The 21019-nt window shown below is 37.7% G+C and overlaps 1 protein-coding gene across 1 annotated transcript in view; it reads right to left on the reverse strand.

The window, feature by feature from the left end:
- Positions 1-21019, reverse strand: part of LOC125109744 (LON peptidase N-terminal domain and RING finger protein 2-like) — a 40706-nt gene that overhangs the window by 6448 nt on the left and 13239 nt on the right. The window contains exons 3-9 of the mRNA XM_047746902.1: positions 11113-11235; positions 9039-9197; positions 8313-8514; positions 7825-7924; positions 7430-7544; positions 3945-4066; positions 2081-2239 (exon numbers count right to left, since the gene is read on the reverse strand). Of these exons, the coding sequence (XP_047602858.1) occupies positions 2081-2239; positions 3945-4066; positions 7430-7544; positions 7825-7924; positions 8313-8514; positions 9039-9197; positions 11113-11235 (980 nt within the window). The remainder of the gene's footprint in view (positions 1-2080; positions 2240-3944; positions 4067-7429; positions 7545-7824; positions 7925-8312; positions 8515-9038; positions 9198-11112; positions 11236-21019) is intronic.

Raw genomic sequence — 21019 nt, forward strand, 5'->3', positions numbered from 1 at the left:
GCAGACAAATGCTTTCAAATGTCAGCTCCTTCAAAGCCTAGCTCAGCTGCAGCACCTGTCTTTCTAATGAGCATCCTGTCCTGTCTGTAGATAAGAACTTGTGAATGAATGCAAATTCCCCTTGCATCTGTACTCTAAAGCTTGTCCACATGAGGTCATTAGAACATGGCCCCCCCCAAAACTAGCTGAATTCTTCCCACACACTTACAGGTTTCCTTCTCCTGGGCTCTGCCACAGGTAAGCCACACTTTTGTCTGCTGCTTTCCCTGGAGGGACTTGGCTTTTCGCACTTGTGGTGAGCAACATCTGCTCACTGACGAGTTCAGGAAACTTACGTCCTATAGTTTCACTGGGGTAATGCTCTTCTTAGTGTGCTGTATCGTTCATAGAAGCACAACTGCTGGAACTTGTTTTTTCACTCTGCTTTTGCTGATTTTGATGAATCAAATTTTAATATATTCAAATTTATTAATCTCCTCTTCCATGGTTTGTGCTTTCAGCATTTTGTATTAAAAAATTCTTTCCCTTTTCCTAATTATAGTCTCCAATGTTTTCTCTTAACATTTTTATATGTTGTTTTTCACACTGAAAATGTAAATAACGTGTAATTTGTGTATATGGTGCAAGGCAGAAAAAAGATTATTTTTTCCCATTTGGATTGCCCACTAATTTTCTAAGCACCTTCTAAGTGAGCAGCTTGCCTTTTCTCACAAAATTATATGTAAATATAGGGTCCATTTATGAGTGGATCCATTTCTTATCTTCATATTCTATATTAGTAGTCTACTTACTAGGACTTCTAAATTTATTATGGGAGTGTTCTCCCATCTTACTCAACTGATGTCTTCAAAACTGTCATGGTCTTAGTCTTTTGCTTTTCCATAATAATTCTAAACAATTATTTTGAACAATTCCATGAAAAAACCCTCTTGGAATGCTGACTGAAACTACCTCCGATTTATAGACTAATTTGGGTAAACCTAATATTTCCATGATATTCAAGTCTATGCATCCATTCATGGAAATGTTACTTCTCTCCATTTATTTAGATCTTCCCAAATATTTTTCAATAAAGCTGTAGATTTTTTTCTATAAAGGTCCTACACCAATCTTTCAAAAGATCTGTTCCTAGGTACATATAGTAGAAACGAGTGGGTGGTTCTACATATCCATTCTCCCTTTCTTCCTGGGCACATGGCTGGGCTACATTTCCCAGCCTCCATTCCAATAGGCATGAGCAACAGGGATGAGTACTCCTTTTCTCCAGAATCCTGGAGCATATGTGCCTCTTCTACTAGCTAGAACTTGCATGTAGTGACCTCATGATAACCATGCAGTAACAACAAAGCCCTAGGGGTAAAGGAATCTAACAGTTTGGGAAAAATGCAGAGACCCCAGAGCAGCCATGGAGGGAGCTGCCTGCCAATTTGATGTAAAACAAGGAGAGGTAAAAACTTAAGAGCTGCGGTTATTGTAGGACTGAAATTTGCCTGGCTGTGTAGATGAAGGTTTCATTTTTTTTCCATTTTATTTTGTTTTATTTCTTTCAGTGTTCCAGCATTCATTGTTTATGCACCACACCCTGTGCTCCATGTAATACATGCCCTCCTTAATTCCCAGCCCCAGGCTCACCCAACCTCCCCAACCCCCTCCCCTCCAAAACCGTCAGTTTGTTTTTCAGAGTCCACAGTCTCTCATGGTTTGTCTCCCCCTCCAATTTCCCCCAAATAATTTTTTAGCAAATTTCTTAGACCTTAAAAGTTAGATTAGATTTGTTTGCATGATGATGAACTAGAACAGAATTATAGCCAGAGAGAAGCATGGAGGAATGGATATGAACTGTATTTAGAGGAAGGCAAATAATATGATAGTGGACTAGCAAGTATGATGTCTGAGAGAAAGGAGTAGGAGATGAGGCTAGAAAGAAGGCTGGGCTCACATCATAATGCGACCTCGGACTTATACATTTTTACGTAATGGGAGCCACTGGAAGTTTTCAACATCATCTTAAATTGTTCTTCGAGAAAAAATAACAAATTACGTATTTATTTAGGACCCTCTGGATGCTGAAAAGTCTTACCCTGCGTGCTCAGCAGACAGACACATGCCAAACCGTTTGGTGCCAGTTTCCATGCATCTTCTTATCATAAGCCGATAACGGGGCTCAAAGACATGAAGTGGACACGGGACGGTGGGGAAGGCCATGGCACACACAAAGATGGGGACATCTCTCGTCAGACTGTTGGGTAAGGGAAAATGTAAACTTAGAAATAGGAGCCATTAGAAATGAAAGGGAATATTAGTCACTGTAACATAGCAAAAGCTAGCCAACCTCAATTTCCTCATTTACAACAGAAAACCCTCAGGCCTGTCTCGGTCTTTAGTGGGGAAAGGAAGCCAAGGACCACCTCATGAGAAAGTTCTCAGCTTACCAGATTTTCCTGACAAGCCTTTCGTATTTAATTTGATGAGACAGAACATGCTGAATTGTATTAATTTACTTAGAAAAAGTTACAACTTACAACTATGATAACAAAAAACTTTTAATGACCTTGAGGACATTATGCTGAGTGAAATAAGTCAGAAAAATGAATATTGAATGACCTCACTTACATGTAGAATCTTTAAAAAGAACAAATCGGAGAAAGACAACTATCATATGATCTCCCTGATATGAGGGAGAGGAGATGCAACATGGGGGGTTAAGGGGGTAGGAGAAGAGTAAATGAAACAAGATGGGATTGGGAGGGAGACAAACCATAAGTGACTCTTAATCTCACAAAACAAACTGAGGGTTGATGGGAGGAGGGGGATTGGGAGAGGGGGGTGGGGTTATGGATATTGGGGAGGGTATGTGCTATGGTGAGTGCTGTGAAGTGTGTAAACCTGGCGATTCGCAGACGTGTACCCCTAGGGATAAAAATATATGTTTATAAAAAATAAAATTTAAAAATTAAAAAAAAAAAAAAAGAACAAAAGCAAGCTCATAGATAAAGACAAAAGACTGGTGGTTGCCAGAGGCTGAGGTGGGGTGGGGAGGTGGGTGAAACAGATGAAGAGGGTCGAAGGTACAAGTTTCCAGCTGTAAGTAAATAATGCACAGCATGTTGACTACGGTTAATAATAGCGCACTGCATATTTGAAAGTTGATAAGAGAAGAGATCTTACAAGCTCTCACCACAAGAAAAAAAATTTGCTAACTATGTTTAGTGATGGATGTTAAGACTTAATGTGATGGTCATTTTGCAATATATATAAATATCAAAGCATTATGTCACATACCTGAAATTCATATAATGCTATGCATCAATTTTACCTTAATAAAAATAAATAATAAGAAGAGAAAAAAGTTCTGACGAAAGCAAAAACTACACAGTAGTCAAAGGTAATGAGTTCTAAATAAAAAGGAGTGGAAGAATTGTAAGACCTCAATAGTTAAAGTCTGCTACAACACACAACTCTGATCACTTTAAAAGACAAAAACAACCCTCAAGCCTATTTCAAGGGATAATCCTATTTTCCCTCCTGTTTCTATATACTGTGCCTTTTCAATTCTGAAAAATTCAGTACCACTTACTTAGATTCAAAAAGCAACTACATAATTTTGGGAAGACACACTTTTTTTTAAGTGGGATCCATACCCAGCATGGGGTCCAACATGGGGTTTGAACTCCATGACCCCAAGATCAAGACCTGAGCTGAGATCAAAAGTCAGACACTTAACCAATTGAGCCACCCAGGGGTCCCATGAAGACATACTTTTGAAATATTTTTTATGACCCTTTTCAATTAAATTTCCATAATTTTTTTGCAATTGATATTTTTTCTATTTCTAGGTCTAATTTCTCTGCCGAGGGTGGGTACCTGAAATAAAGTTAAGAACGCAAGGATTTCCTTCTTTAATCTGAACTCAAGACCAAGTAACATACAACTTGAGAACTTACTTTGATAGTTCTGTCATTTCTTCATCATAAATTCTCTTCCTATCAGAGAGTTCATCAGATAAATACTGAAATATTAATTCTTCAGCCAGAATAGTTATATTAAAGTTTCTGCTTGCCAACAACTGTAACAAAAGGAAACGTTAAATAATACCACATGGTAATTAATTCTAGAGGACAAAGTACTCTCTCCCCAGTAGAAACGGTTAAAAAAGAGGGAGAGGGGTAGAGTCTCTCAGAAGACAAAGGGATGGGGGATGGAGAGCCTGGAGGTCAGCCAGCCTGGGGTAGGGATAGGGGCAAGGCAGTTCCTCCCCTCTGAGAAAAGGGCAGGAGAAGGTGTTCATCACCTAGAGGAAGGATGAGTGAATCCCAGCCTGAGCAGCTTCTGCATTCTCAATCAAGTATCACAATGTCAGAGAAGGGAGAGGAAGCATGTAGAATATGTTGCAAAAGAAGAGAAATGGGAAATAATCATCTAAGAAAGTGGAAAAGTGAAGCTACTAGAGACACATAGTAAGAATGACTACTAATGTTTTGAGTCTAAGATTTAAGACTGTGAATTTAAACTGAAACCAATCTTCCCAGTTTTGTGGCTTTTGCTCTAGCTTTGCTTTGTTACTTAATCTGGACATGTACAAGAGGCAGAGTTGACTCTATTTGGACTGGGAAAGAGACAGAGGGACCAAGGAATTCAAGGTGGATGTGAAGGGAAATAGGTGGAACCTGAATTAAAATGTGCCAGGATCAGTGGCTGGAGGGGTCCTATGTAGCTGAGGATCTATTATTATTCTGTGTGTGCATGTGTGTGCACTACTTTTACCTTAGGCCTACAAATTTGCAAATAAGAGCTTTTTTCACTAACATCCTAATATATATCAGGTACCAAATGCAGATGCTTCATATAAATTAAGTTAGGCCTTAAAAGAGCCCTATCTCAGAAGTAATGTTTACAGTGCACCAGTAGAGAAGGGGGTCTCAGAAACGTTAGGGACTAGCTTCAAGCCACAGTGGCACCAGGACCTCAAGGCTGGTAGTTTTCAATGTGCTGCTGTTGCTTTGTTAACTTGCTGCATTCCTCTGCTTGGGCGGCTCCTCATACTTCTATCAGTTACATCTGGGCAAGTCCTAGACATCCTGCCTGGTCTCCCTTAAGCTTGTGTGAAACAAGCTATGGGTATTGCTGTCACTAAGAACTAGGAGTTCAACCTCGGGGACACAACTGTGTTTGAGACACTCAGTAACAGAATAACCAGCAGAAACAAGTTTAACTTAATTCACAGTAAATATTATTAATGACATCTGTATTTTATATGGTTAGTTTATGGCACCATTTTCTTGAAGAGTAATACAATTTGCTTTACTTGGCATTATGTTACCCAAGGCTTCTATGCATACCTAGATAGCTGATGGTTCATGTTTATGATAATATATGTAAGAAAGTCTAAGCTCATGAAGCAGTTTCTGCATCGAAGAAAGAGTGAGTTGTGATTTTTCATTTTACTTAGTTTTGTTATATTCTAATTTCTACACAATGGCAATCTATGCAGAGCTTGCCCTCAATCATTCACTCATTCATTCGTTCATTTAATCTTTCATTCAGCACGGATTTCCTGAACTGCTATGTGTTCTGGCCCCTGGAATTAGAGTGAAAACAAGACAGGAGGTTGTCTCTGTCCCTAAGGAATTTACATGACAGTGTCAACCTCAACACACTGCTTCATCACATAGTCCTATATCAGAAAGTACTGAACACGGAAGTGAACCAAAGGTCTGTGTTACAAACAGTGGTCATAAAGACATGCATTTTACTGTCTGAGAATAAACCACCTCCAGGCCCACCGACCCAGACAAGCATGGGTGCAATAAGGCAAGAGGCCAAATGCTATTCTACTGTTAACAAGAAGAGAGAGCAAACACAGTGCAGCGGACCTGCAGAGGAACCACCAAAGGAAACTGTCACACAGACTCAAAATCACCCACCATCCTGACATATGGTGCATAGTACAATGATTCATTCCCATGATGAGAGCTGTGAATAACCTAGAGTTTCAGGAGGTATGCAATTTAAAAAAGCAAGTATGTACATAGAATGATTTACAAAGATCTCAATTATAAAAACTTATTTTAACAAATTTTGGCAGTAAATTAAGTTACAATTATTTAAAAATTCACATACGTATAACATCTCCTTTACCATATCAGATTTTTTAATTTAAAGATTTTATTTATTTATTTGACAGAGATTACAAGTAGGCAGAGAAGCAGGCAGAGAGAGAGGAGGAAACAGGCTCCCTGCTGAGCAGAGAGCCTGATGGGGGCTCAATCCCAGGACCCTGGAATCACGACTTGAGCCGAAGGCAGAGGCTTTAACCCACTGAGCCACCCAGACGCCCTACCATATCAAATTTAAAATTAATTTTTCTGGACATTTGTTTTAAAAAAACACTTAATCCCTGGGCGCCTGGGCTCAGTTGGTGAGGCATCTGACTCTGATTTCAGCTCAGGTCATGATCTTAGGGTCTTGAGATTAACCCCCGCATCAGATTCCATGCTCAGCGGGGAGTCTGCTTGAGACTCTCTCTCCCTCCACTCTCCTCCCCCAGCTTACACCCTCACAAGCACACACACTCTTTTTCTGTCTCTAAAAATACACAAACAAATCTTTAAAACACCACTTTGTCCTACTTAAAATATATTGAGTATAATCTCTAGAAGTAATTAAGGAAAATATTATTAGTATTATTTTATAGATTAACCCCCCCCAAGAAGTTAAATAACTTGCTTCATGGAAGGTTAGTGGCACCAGAGCCCAAGAGAGTTGATACATATCACAATTTGAAAAGTTGATCAGAAAGCCTTTAAAAGCTTTTAAGTGTTATTTTTTTCTATTTACCATACCTAAGGAATGGATTTGGCAGTTTATTTTTGAGTTAGACATAACTAAATAGCTTCCCTCCATGGAATCTCGAGTGTTACTGGCTTTGATTACAGACAAAAGACACAACTGATAACACACCAAAACAATCTCCTAGTAGTCAAAACTGATCAAGTCTTTGATCCTATGCAAAACTGAGTACTACAATATGACTTCCCCTTGAGATGAGATAAAGGACAGAATCCTTAGCACATATTAAGTGTGCCATAATGTTATCTCATCCCTTTATGATTAACACCTGGTGAGGACTAATAATGTTATCTCAACTATTTATAACATTGTAGGAGCTCCAATTACGTTACCCGTTTTCAATGTATCTCAACTATAATTCATGCCTAAAAATTTCCCTCAAGTTTAACTGCTTCTGTGTCTAAACTTCCTTTTTCTACTTTTTGAAAAATCAGAGAGGAAAAGACCTCTCTTTGACTGGAGAAATCCAACTTTCTTTAGTAAATGGGTCATATAAGCAAAGCCAACCCCAGAAATGAGCATCTACTGAGGGATGAGAAGAGGGGCCGAATGGTCCTGTTGTTTCAGAAGAAATACTTACTTCTGAGAGTTTTTCTTTACACAGTGGACAGTGTGGGGCGTGGTCAAGGCAGCGCTCAAGGCATTTCAGGCAAAACATATGTCCACATGGTGTAGTAACAGGCTCAAAGAGCAACCTGGAAAATATATCTGAGTTTTTAGCTGAAAATGTCCAAAAGAGATCTACAAATAATCTATTTATTTTAAAGAATTCCTTAAGTCAATTCCCTCATGACTACAGAAATTACTGATATCCATTTTCCATTGAGATTTTCCTTATCAAATTTTTAGAAAATAAATCACTCATTACTAAGATATACATAATTTCTCCGATAATAAAAAGCCCATTATGGTTAGGATATCCAATTCAGAAAGGATGAGTTTTCAAAGAGTTGCACAGGTTCTCTGTCATCCTACCTCATGCAAAGGGCACACTCAAAGTCAGTTACATCTATGGAGAGCTCTGGACTTTCTCCTACGTTAGAGGTCATGTTCATTTGAGGTGAGGAATCTGCCTCTGAAAAAGTTTAAAATGCTATTATTAACATTGCTCACCTGGACAAGAACATGCAGCAACTGTATTTCCTCTGGCTAAAATGTGTCACACCAATATAATAAATCATGCTGGGTAGGATATTTCCTATCAGATTAACCATACACAACAATAATTTATCTGGACCGTAAGCATGAATAAAAGTTAAAGTTATAACTAAATTTTCCCTATTTCTGACTATGAAGTCTGTGTAGGCTTAGTCATTTTAAACTGTTCTATCATCATAAAGCTGATCTATTCTTTTCATTATTCATTTTAAACTATCTGTATAATTTTTTTTAATATACTGAATATTAACTAACAGTCTATCACTCTGGAGTCATACAACTCCATGACAAAATCATTTGCTGACCTTTCTTGGGTACTTTCCCAGGGCCATTCAGCTCATGCATGTCCTCCAAATCATCTGGAAATTGTCTCTTTAAACCGGTGCTGGGTGCTACTGGAAGGATGCTCTCTAATACTTTTTTATCCTCTTCAAAGTGCAGACCCAGTATAAAATACAAAACTGAAGAATAGGTATTTCTAAACACATCAGATTTCTCAGATGCATTCTGTTTAAATAGGAAAAAAGAATCCTGAGTATTAAGAAATCATAGCATAACAGAAAACAATAATCCCGTAGTGGCATTTCTTAGAAATCTCTGGAAAAAAGAGGGCTTATGCTCTTCATGATAGGTTTCATCTGTTAACTTTGAAGATGAGCTTTACACTTCCCATGGTAAAAAAAAAAAAAAATTCTTTTTGAGACAGATCAACTGAACATCAATCTTTGTATATTCAAATCACCCTTTTGCTTTCTTTTCTCCAAACCAAAATAAACGAGAGTCTCCTGATGCCTGGGGTTCTCAACGTGTGATGTCCTGAATGCTTCTACATGTTTCTTTCAATCGTTTTCATGACTTCCACCAACTTCCTTCAAAAGGTTCAACTTTCAGGCTGAGGAGCTAGAAACTGGTCTTGAGAAGTACTTCCAACTAACATAATGCCACAATCTGAATAACTTATAAGTGTTCAAAATTACGAATTACGTAAAGGTTAATCAAGATAATACTGACAAACACACGCGCTTCATTACCTTAGAACCCCCAGCACTGCTGCCTTCTTCCAGAGGCTGGGAGTTTACGTGGCTGGCACACTGAGCCTTTTGCCTGCTGTTCAATATTCTGCTTTGGATGGAAGATGTCAAATTCTGATGCGCGTTTTCTGAAGCTGGAAAAAATACCTCACACATTACCTATAAAATTTCCAAGAAGAAAAAAAAGTATTTTAAAACTCTTGAAAAATACATAATATGCCTTAGAGATCCAAAGGAAACTATAAGGCCAAGGAGACCTAACACACTGAAAAGAATAACTACCATATTCCAACTGCCACTATGTCAAAACTCAAGTTTCTGAAACCATAAAGCATCGATTAGGCATGTTATCTACCAGTGCCTTCCCAGCTTATCCTTACCGATTATAAAATATGAACATTATCATTTCTTTCTTCTGGGTCCTTAACACACCTGCTACAGAAAATCACCCCTAAAAGTCTCATGATTAAGAGAGAAAATTAGAGGTGCAAAGGTTGCAAGGATCCTAAATTAAATTCGAGTTGTGATTACCCACAGGACTGAGATATTTCTAGAACACCACTCAACGTACAAGAGAACCACAAGAGCCACCCAGTAAAGAACTTTAAAGGGAGACCAAGTGAAGAGCCATAATTCTAGTTCAAGAGCCATGAACTAGCCTTTGGTGGTGGTGGGAAGTAACTGCCAGTCACTTGATGGTCCTGCCAAACCTCATGGACTCAGCTGAATCCAAAGACTAAGAGAGGTACAAAGGAGAAACAGAAACGTAATAAAGAACCTGCCACTGTTCTTCATGTGACAGGTCCGTGCATCTGCACCCATGACCCCTGTATAAAGAAGGAACAGCACTCAGCAGGGACATCAGTGTCCCCAGCACTGGCTCTGAGGGGCTCCAGTAAAGCAGCAGAAGTCTGTCCAGGAGATGACCGCATTTCATGGGCATCAACAGGCTGGCAGTGTTTGGGCACTGAGATAGAAGAAACCTACCACTCACAGAATGCTACAGGGAGAAAATATCACCCACAAAGACAAGAAGCACCAGATCTGGACTGTGGCACTGACACCTTTGTAAATCTGCTTAATTTTGAGCTCAGGCTGAATTTCTTAAGCTGTTATGAGGAGCAGCTGAGATATGTTTTAAGGTTCCTGTGAAATTTGCAGGTGGGACAAAGCAGTCAGGGATGGAAGAGCCGATGTTAAGATTTAGTATTATTTTGACAAGTTGAAACAATGGCCAAAACCCATAAGTGATCATTTGACAGCATTAAGAAAGACCAATGCACTGCACAACACAAGGATAAAAAGTATTGCTAGAAGGTTCTTACAGAAAACAAAAAAAGATCTAGGTGTTTGGGCTAACTACAGTTCTTATAGGAGCCAACAGTGTGATGGTATTAGCCTAAAAAAAAAAAAAAAAACAAACACAAACAAAAAAACATACCTCATGGTATGAACACAAGGGAAGGTAAAATTTCCCCCATCTGTCGCTGTCAGATGTGGATGCTGGGGGGACACAAGAATGCATCCAGAGGAGGAAACCTTATAACCTTGTAACTATTGTAAGGGCACTTAAACATAGGGTGGATTCCCACAGTAAATGTGACTCAGTGACCTATAATACGACTGGGTTAAAGACCTGAATAAGAGAAAAGATATTTCTGCATCATGGTGGTGAATCTTGGCTGAGAATTTCAAGTCAAGCTTTCCAGCTGAACTGGTATATTTTATATATTATCACAATGTCACAACTGTAACGCTTAAAATTACAACTCTAAGAAAACTCACTCTGCTTCCCCTAGCCTCACACATCAACCCTGCCTCCTTAGCTCATGTCATTACTTCAGTAGAACGGGGAGCTGTACGAGTGCTATCTCATGATACGTAGTGCTTTATCCCTGGATGAACATTATCAAACGTGTGAAACTCATCATTAATCCCGTGTGTTTTTAATCACATTGTCATGAATATTCAGAACTATATTTTTTGTTTATCTGACATGCAGGAGTTACTCAGCATGGACATCAAGGCTATAAATGAGACTTAAGAAAGAAATTTGTTTAAAGAAAAATCACACCTTCTGTGCTTCTTTCTTCACTGAGTTACATTCAGGATTTAAAGCAAGGCAGTAGAGAAACTCCTTTAATGCTTCCTTACTTCTTCCCAATCCAGAAAGAGCCTGAGCCTTCATATGATGTCCCTGGATTCATCAAAAGACAAGATATACACTTTTTAAAACTGTGATAATATACTTGCATACAAAAGGGCCCCAGAAAAAAATCATTAGAACTACTGAATTTTCATATCAGCTAGAATAAACAAAAACCCACCAGGAATGGCTCCAGGTCTACTACCCTGGAATGGAGCAAATCCAAGTATTTCATAAACACAATCTATAAACAGAACACAGAAGTCACCAGACCAGGAATTTGAGCCCAAGGCAGTTTCAAGGGCCATGTTAAGTAAGAGAGAAGTGGCTGTCTACCAATTTTAAAGATACTCAGTCATCACAGATCATAACCATGTTCCTGTGTTTCAGGAGGATAGTCTTGTGAGAGAAGACCAATATGACCAGAAATAGCTATAACACAAAGCATAACATACAAAATACTACAACAGAAATAAACAAAATACAATATGGATCAGTATTTTCCACCAGCAGGTTTGGTTTTTTTGTTTGTTTTTTTTTGGTGAATGCAGTGTTTTCTCAAATCATTGTAAATACTGTAATTTGTTTGGTCAGTTCACATATTTCCATTTGGGTCAGTCCTGATCATGCATTTTAGTCTTTTTCTTCTTTATTTTACTGAATTTTTTTCTTGTTAGTCCCTGTTTCTTCATTCTTATTTTTAAAAAGATGTGCTATTTCCAACTGGTTTTGTCTCACGCTAAGTCAGACCCTTGACTTCTTAGAGACTTCATTGCCGAATGGAAGACTTTTTGGGTCCTTCATCTACATGAGGGGGATCTATTTGAGAGTTTTGATTTTCAGGTATATGGTAGGGAAACGAAGCCTTAGGCTGGAAGCCCCATGTATCAGGATTTAGAGGGGCTTACTCAGGGGGCCGGGGGACCTCCTGCAGGCATTGGCAGCCACACTTTTCTCAAGCAGTCTGTCTGAATTCTTTGCAGGCGGTGGGGGTGGGGTAATATGATTTTTTTTTTTTTTTTCGCCCTACTACTGCTCTGCATGGCGGGGTGAACTGGTATGTCAAGCAAACCACCTTTCTCATTCCTTTCCCAAGAGCTTAAACTGAATCTTCTCTGGAGTTTGTATTAGGACATGAGCTCAGCTCCCATTTGAACTATAATGTTCTCTGCTTTTTCGTCCACTTACCTGCATCCCAAATATCTGCTGAGCTTTCTCATCCCATAAATATTCCCTATTCTCTTCCGTGGTAGACTTATACTTGCTTATACTTTCTTGCTGCCACAGTTTTATGGAGGTGTAATTTATATATAATAAAATTCACCAATTTTAAATGTACAATATAGGACTTTTGACAAACGTACACAGTGTGTAAGTACAACCACAATCATGATGTAGCACATTTCCATCACCCCAGAATGTTCTCATATGCTCTTCAAAGTCAATCCTCACTTCTCTCCAAGTCTAAGAACCACTGATCAGTCACTACAGTTTTGCTTTTTTGAGAATTTCATTTAATGAAATCACACATGTATTTGTGTGCCTTCCTTCACTTTTAACGCGATGCTTCTGAGATTCATCCACATTGCTGAATGGATCGACACTTCATTATTCCCTGTTACCAAGTAGGTGCGAATGAATGATTATACTAAAATCTGTTTATTTATATTTTTTAATTTTTAAAAAGAAATATTAGTTTCATAGTACTTCATTCAGGCAAGTGAATCATATGGTGAACCAGAAATTTTTAAGCTACCTGACATTTGCTGACCATTAACCTTACTCAGATGGCAGTTATGATAGGTAATGTACATAGTACAGCTATCCTTGTTCATCCCCTCAAAATGTCTCAGGAATGAGACATTTTGAGAGTTAAAGCAAACAGGAAAAAAAAATACTGTCATGAAGCCCAAAACTAAGAATTTAACCTCCTCCAAATGATAGCTGAATTCGTTTTTTAATCCAGATTTATTGAGGAACAACTGACAAATATAAATGTATATAAAATGTAGCATCCATCATGATGATTTGATATACACATACATAGTGAAATGATTCCCACAATCAAGGTAATTACACACCCACCACCTCACATACTTCTTTCCTTTCTTCCTTCCTCCCCTCCTTCTTTTGCAGTGAGGATCTACTCTGAAAAATTTCAAGTATGTATTCTTGAAAAATTTTAAGTATGTAATCCTGCATTATTAGTTATAGTCACCATGCTATATATTGGATCCTCAAAATCTTCGTACCCTTTGACTTACATCTCCCCATATTCCCCTCCCTCCAGGCCCTGGCAATCACTGTTCTGTTTGGTTTCTATGAAATCACTTTTTGTTTGACAAATACTATACAGTATTTATCTCCTGTCTGGCTTCTTTCACTTAGCACAGTACCTGCCAGATTCATCCACATTGTTGGAAATAACAGAATTTCCTTCTTTTTAAAGGCTGAATAATATTCCTGTGTGTGTGTGTGTGTGTGTGTGTGTGTGTGTGTGTGTGTGTATGACACCTTCTTAAACTGGCCACACTTAGGTTGTTTCCATATCTTGGGTACCGGGAATAATGCCATAATGAACATGGGAGTGTAGCTATCTGTTAACTGAGTGTAGCTATACTGACTTCATTCCTCTATATACCTAGAAGTGGGACTACCGGATCATATGGTAGTTCCATTTTTTACCTGAGGAGGGGCTGCATACAGTTTTCCATAATGGCTGTACCGATTTACATCCTCACTAACAGAAGACAAGGGTATCCTTTCCCCCGCATCACTGCCCACATTTGTTATCTCTTGTCTTTTTGATACTAGCCATTCTAACAAGTTGTGAGGTGCTAGCTCATTGCGGTATTGATTTGCATCTTTGATTAGTGATGTTGAGCACCTTTTCATGGACCTGTTATTTGTAGATCTTCTTTGGAAAAAATGTCTAGTCAGGACCTTTGTCTATCTCACTATTCAATTTTTGCTATGGAGTTGGAGGAGTTCTTCATATATTCTGGCTATTAGTCCATTCTCAGACATATGGTTTGCAAATATTTTCTCCCATTCCATTGCTTACCTTTTTAGTTTATTGTTTGCTGTGCAAAAACTTTTAGTTTGATACACTCCTACTTGTTTATTTTAGCTTTTGGTACCTGTGCTTTTGGGATCACATCAAAAAATCATTGCCAAGGCCAATCTCAAGGAGATTTTTCCCTGTTTTCTTCTAGGAGTTTCACAGTTTCAGGTTTTACATTTAAGTCTTTAAACCAAGCACATTTTTGTGGTATAAGGTAGGAGCCCAGTTTCATTCTTTTGCATATGGATATCCGGTTTTCCTAACACCATTTATTGAAGAAATCCTTTTCTCACTTTATGTTCTTGGCACCTTGGTATAAGATTAATTGATTATATACGCATAGGTGTATTTATAGCTTTAAATTTTGTTTTCTTGGTCTGTGTGGCTATTTTTATGCCAGTACCATACTGTTTTGCTTGCTGTAACTTTCAACATAATTTGAAATCAGGAAGTGTGATGCTTCCAGCTCTGTTCTTCTTCCTCAAGATTGCTCTGGCTATTAAGGATCTTTTGTGCTTCCCTATGAATTTTAGAATAGTTTTTTCTACTTCCTTGAAAAATCCCATTGGAATTTTTAAAGGAATTACATTGACTCTGTAGATTGCTTTGAGCAGTATGGACAATTTAACATCAACTCTCCCAATCTAAGAACACAGGATACTTTTCCATTTATTTGCTTCTTCAACTTCTTTCAATGTCTTATGGTTTTCAGTATACAGGTCTTTCAACTCTTTGGCTAAATTTTTTGCTATTTTGTTTTATTCTTGATGTTACTGTAAATGGGACTACTTTCTAAATTTCTCTTCAGATAGTCTGTTGTTAGTGTATTGGAATGCTGATTTTGTGTCCTGCAACTTTAGAGAATACATTGATTAGTTCCAACAGTTTTTTGGTTGAGTATTCAGGGTTTTCTATATATAAACCATGTCATTTGCAAGCAGATAATTTTACTTCTTCCTTTCTGATTGGATACTTTTTATTTTCTCCCTTTTCTTGCCAAATTGCTGTGGTGAGGACTTCTCCAGTATTATGTTGAACAGAAGTGGTAAGAGAGGGCATTCTTATCTTATCCCTGATCTTAGAGGAAAGGCTTTTAACTTTTTACTGTTGAGTATGATGTTAGCTGTGGGATTGCACATATAACTTTAATTATGTTGAAGAATATTCCTTCTACAGCTAATTCATTGACAGTTTTTATCTGATAGGATGTTGAATTATGTCAAATATTTTTTCTGCATCTATTGAGATGACCATAAGATTTTTATTCTTCATTATGTTAATGTGGTGTATCACATTGATTACTTTGCAACAGTGGAATCATCCTTGCATCCCAGCAATAAATCCACTTGATCATGGTATACAATTCTTTTAAGATGTTCCTGAATTCTGTTTGCTAGTATTTTGTTGAGGGTTTTGCATCTATGTTCATCAGAGATACTGGCCTTCAATTTTCTTTTCTTGGAGTGTCCTTATGTGGATTCAGGATAAAGGTAATGTTGGCCTCATAAAATGAGTCTGGAAGTGTTCCTTCCTCTTGAGTTCTTTGAAGAGTTCGAGACAGATTGGTATTAGTTCTTCTTTAAATGTTTGGTAGAATTTACCTGTGAAACCATTTGTCCTGGGCTTTTATTTTTTGGGAGATTTTGATTACTGATTCAATCTCCTTGCTCATTACTGGTCTGTTCAGATTTTTTATATTTTCATAAGTCTTAGTAAGTTGTACGTTTCCAGGAATTTATGCCCATTCTTTGAAGTTATGTCAATTGCTGGCATATAATTATTCAAAGTCCTTTACAATCCTTTGTATTTCTGTGGCATCAGATGTAATGCTTCCTCCATTTATAATTTCGTTCTTTTGAGTCATCTTTTTTTCTTAGTCTAGCAGAAGGTGTGTCAGTTTTGTTTATCTTTTCGAGAAACCAATTCGTAGTTTCATTGATCATTTCTGTTGTCTTTCTAGTCTCTATTTTGTTTCTGCTCTAATTTTTATTCCTTCTGCTAAATTTGGGCTTAGTTTTTTTTTTCTAGTTACTTGAGGAATAAGATTAAGTTGTTTAAAGTGTTTTTTATTAATGTAGTTGTAAACTTCCCTATTAGAACTGCTTCTGCTGCACCCCATAAGTTTTGGTATGTGTGTTTCCATTTCCATTTGTCTCAAGTTTTATTTCTCCTTTGATTTCTTCTTTGACTCACTGGTTGTTTAGAAGTCTGTTGTTTCATTTCCACATATTTGTGAATTTTCCAGCTTTCTTCCTGTTACTATTTCTAGTTTCATGACATTTTGTCTGGAAAGAATACTTGATTTAATTAATAAGAAGATTTCAATCTTCTTAAATTTGTTAAGACTTGTTTGGTGACCTAACATATCAACCATCCTGGAGAATGTTCTGTTTGCTCTTGAAAACAACATATATTTTGCTGCTCTTGGATGGAATATCCTATATGTATTTATCAGAGCTATTTGGCCTAAAATGTAGTCCAAGTCCATTATTTCCTTACTGGTTTTCTGTCTGGACAAGGTAGATTCGAGGGGGAAAGACTTTCCTCTAAAGTTGGCTGCAAGGGCACAGGCTAGCTAGGGTGCCGTGGCATAGTCTCCATGCAGATCTGGCAATGGAGTCCAACACTGGTGAAGGCTGTGGGAACACTCAGCACCCAAGACTGTGGGTATCCTATGGGTGTCTGTGATAGCAGTGGTGGCTAGGGCTGTTGGAGTCCTCGGTGGGAAAGCCTGCAGGGAAAGCCTGCAGGTAAAGCCTGTTCTATGTTGTCCATGGGTGTTAAGTTCTAGCCAAGAGGATCCCCTTTGGTGATGGTGTGCTGGCATTCACAGCAGCAGAGAAGCTGGGGTCATAGGCTCAGTGATATGCAAAACTACCTCAGCCCATGGTCTGGGTCACAGACTCCCTTAGCTCTGATGATATTATCTGAGGTGTAAGAGTGTGTGCAGATCACCTGTGGAACTGGCATCTGGGTCTCTGGACCTTCTTGCAGTGACTTGAGTTTAGGGGGATGAGATGCCTCAGCAGATAGCCTAGTGATAACAGGGCAAAGAGGTATCCAATTCAGGACACAGGGGGTGGGGTACAGAGCAGCAGCTGTATGGCCCCCAGTGATGGCACAACAGCAGCTACATAGCCCCAACTCAGGACCAAGGGGGTGGGATACACAGCAATGGCAGCCTGACCCAGTGGTAGCAGGTCAAAGTCAAAGGACCCAGAATGCAGGGTGCAGAGAAGCAGAAGCTCAGATTTGAAATGGTGGGTCAGTGACAAGGCTTAGGACTGAGGGGGTTGGCCACAACACAGAGGCAGCTCTGCTTCCTGTAGATGGTGAGGCCCTGTAGCATTCTAGTCCTGGAGAGCAGGGCAGTAACTTGGACTCCAGGGGGCAGGTGTCACCACAGCAACAACACTAGCCCTGGGAAGGAGACCCTGAGGCAGAATTCTGGGCAGCTCCATCAGCGGGGTTCAGCATTGGTTAAGAGTATTGGGGTCCTCAGTAGCAAAGCCTGCAGAAGCTCATGGTGATGATAAGGATTAAAAGAGTCCTCTGGACTGGGAGATGGAGTGACAGAGGTAAAATACTTCCTACACTTTTCTTTGCGGCCATCCTTAGTTCTGGGGGTCTACAGAGTTTCTGCTGTTGCTGCTTTACTGTAGTCCAGAGCTGTTTTCATTGCTTTATAGTTGTTTATTGTTTTTGTTGATTTTGTGGGGGAAATGAGTGTTGGGACCCCCCTAGTCTGCAATCTTGCTGACACCTTCTGTTAAATGTTGATGGGCCTATGGATTATTTTCAGTCTTTGACTATTACGAATTAAGCTGTTATAAATATCACATTAACACCTTTTTACTTCTCTTGGGAAAATATCTAAAAGCATGATTGTTAGGTCACATAAGAAGTGTATGCTTAACTATTTTTTCTTAAGAAGTCTTTTAAAAAAAAAAAGATTTATTTGACAGAGATCACAAGTAGGCAGAGAGGCAGGCAGAGAAAGGAAGAGAAGCAGACTACCTGCTGAGTAGAGAGCCTGATGCAGGGCTTGATCCCAAGACCCTGGGATCATGACCTGAGCCAAAGGCAGAGGCTTTAACCCTCGGAGCCACCCAGGCACCCCTGTATGCTTAACTTTAAAGAAACTTCTGAAACTGTCTTCCATTGTGGCTGTCCCATTCCCACCACATTGTATATCCTCATTCACACTTAGTATGGTCCATCTTTTAAGTTTAAGCCATTTTGGTTGGTATTTAGTGGTATCTCCTTGAGGTTTTAATTTGCAATTTTCCTAGTGACTAATCATGTGGAGCCTCTTTTCATGTGTTCAGTTGATATTCCTATGTCTTCTTTAGTGAAGTATCTGTCCCTGCCCATTACTTAACTGGGTTATTTACATTATGATTGAGTTGGTAAGTGTCCTTTATATGTGCTATATATGATATATGGCTTACCAGATATATGTCTTGCAAACATTTTCTCCCATTCTGTTTGCCATTTTGTTTTTGTAGTAGCATCTTTTGAAGAAAGGAGTTTTCAGTTTTGATGAAGACCAATTTACCTTTTTTTTCCCACAATTTGTCCTGTGTCCTGGTTAAGAAATCTTTGCTTTACAAAAACTGTCAGAGATTTTTATGTTTTGATTCAGATATGCTATGGTTATAGACTACATGCTTAAGTCTATGCTTCATTTAGTGTTAATTTTAATATACAATATAAAGAGAGGGTTGAGGTTCATTTTTTTTTTTTTTTGGCAAATAGATATTCAGTTGTCTCCTACTAAAATCTTGAAAAATTATCCTTTCCCTGTAGAGTTATTTTTGCACTATTGTAAAAAACTAATTCACCACTTATGTGTAGGTGTATTTCTGTACCGTCTTCTGTTTTACACAGGTCTCATTACTGTAGCTTTATAGTAAGTCTTGGTATCAGGTAGTGTATTTCCTGCAACTCCATTCTTATTTGTTTAAATAGTTTTGGCTCTTCTGTCCCTTGTATTTCCATAAATGTGTGGAAATATATACATACATAAATATATGTATGTTTTAAAGCCAATTTGTCAAAATCTGCAAAGAAAAATACCAGAATTTTAATTGGGCTGTGTTGTTTTTATTTGGGGAATCTGTAATTTTAGTTAACATTGAGTCTTCTGATCCATGAACATGGTCCATATTTATACTTATTTACTGATACTTAATTTCTCTCAGCAATGTTTTGTAGTTTTCAGTATACAGATCTTGTAGGTACTTCGTTAACTTTATCCCTAAATATGTCATTTTTAAAAAACTATTTTAACAGTATTATTTTTCAAATATCATTTTTATAATTGCTTCTTGTTGGTGAGTAGAATATGATTAGTTTCATTTATGCATACCACCTCATATCCTGCAAGCTTTTTGTAAATTTCTTGAGATTCCCCAGCAATTATATCAACTGTGAATAGACAGTATTGCACTTTCCTCTTTATTATTTATGCCTTTTATTTCTTTTCTTTTCTCTTTTTTTAATCTTTGTTTTTTGTTTTTTTGTTTTTGTTTTACCATTCTGTCTAGGACCTCCAGTACCTTATTGGTAAGTGGTAAAAGCAAACACCTTTTATTTTTCTTGGTCTTAGCAGAAAGATATTCCATTCTCTACCATCAAGTATGATGTTTTCTGTAAGGGTTTTCATAGATAATGGTTATCAGACTGAGGAAATCCCTCATTTCTAGTTCATACAAAGTTTTTAACATGAAGGGCATTCAGTTTTATCAAGTGCTTTATCTTCTTCATTTATTGCATTTTTTTCATTCTGTCAATACATACAAATTTATTTTCAAATGAGATAATGAGAGATATCAGTTTAAATTTGTTTTTTTAATATTTTTGCCTGTTATTTTTTTAATCATAATAATGCTATTCTCATAAAATAAGTGTTACTTCTTCTTCTGTTTTCCAGAAGAGTCTTGGAAGGACTGACATTGTTTCTTCCTTAAATGTGTGATAGAATTCACCAGTAATTCCATCTGTCGTGATATCTTGGCGGGGGGGGGGGTTAACTACAACTTCAGTTTCTCTAAAGAGTGATAAGTTTATTGAGGTTCTCTATTTTTTCTTGAATGAACACTGGTAGTTTGTATCTTTCAAGGATTTTGTTAATTCTAGGTTGTTGAATGTATTGGTATAAAGTTGTTCATAAAATTTTTCCTTTTTTTTACCCTTTTAAGGTCTGTGGGATCTTTAGTGATAGCTCCTCTTATTCCTGATATTAGTAATCTGTATCTTTTCTCTTTTTTCTTGATTAATCTGAAGTATATCAATTTCACTGATCATTTCAAAACAATAGGTTTTGTTTCATTGACTTTTCTTTATTGTTTTTGTTTTCTATTTATTGACTCTTAGCTCTTCTATTTTTTTCTTTCTACTTTTAATTTGCTCTTCTTTTCTTAGTTTTTTAAGGAGGAAACAGATCACTCTTTTGAGACCTTACTTATTTAATCATTTACAATTGTTATAAATTTTCCTCAAAGAATTGCTTAGCTGCATATGACTAATTAGATGTAACGTGCCTTTATTACTAATGATTTCAAATACTCCCTAGTTTCCTTTGTGATTTCTTCTTTATTCCATGGATTGTTTAGAGGTAATCTGATTAAAACAGGTATCTAAGGATTTCCTAAATGTTTTATTGTCAGCAATTACTCTTTTCATTCTATTATCAGAAAGCATACTCTTCAAGATTTCAATAATTTGAAATCTGTTGAGACTTATTACCAGCATAGGACTCCATGAGCG

Source organism: Lutra lutra, chromosome 9, assembly GCF_902655055.1.
Source record: "Lutra lutra chromosome 9, mLutLut1.2, whole genome shotgun sequence".
NCBI lineage: Eukaryota > Metazoa > Chordata > Mammalia > Carnivora > Mustelidae > Lutra > Lutra lutra.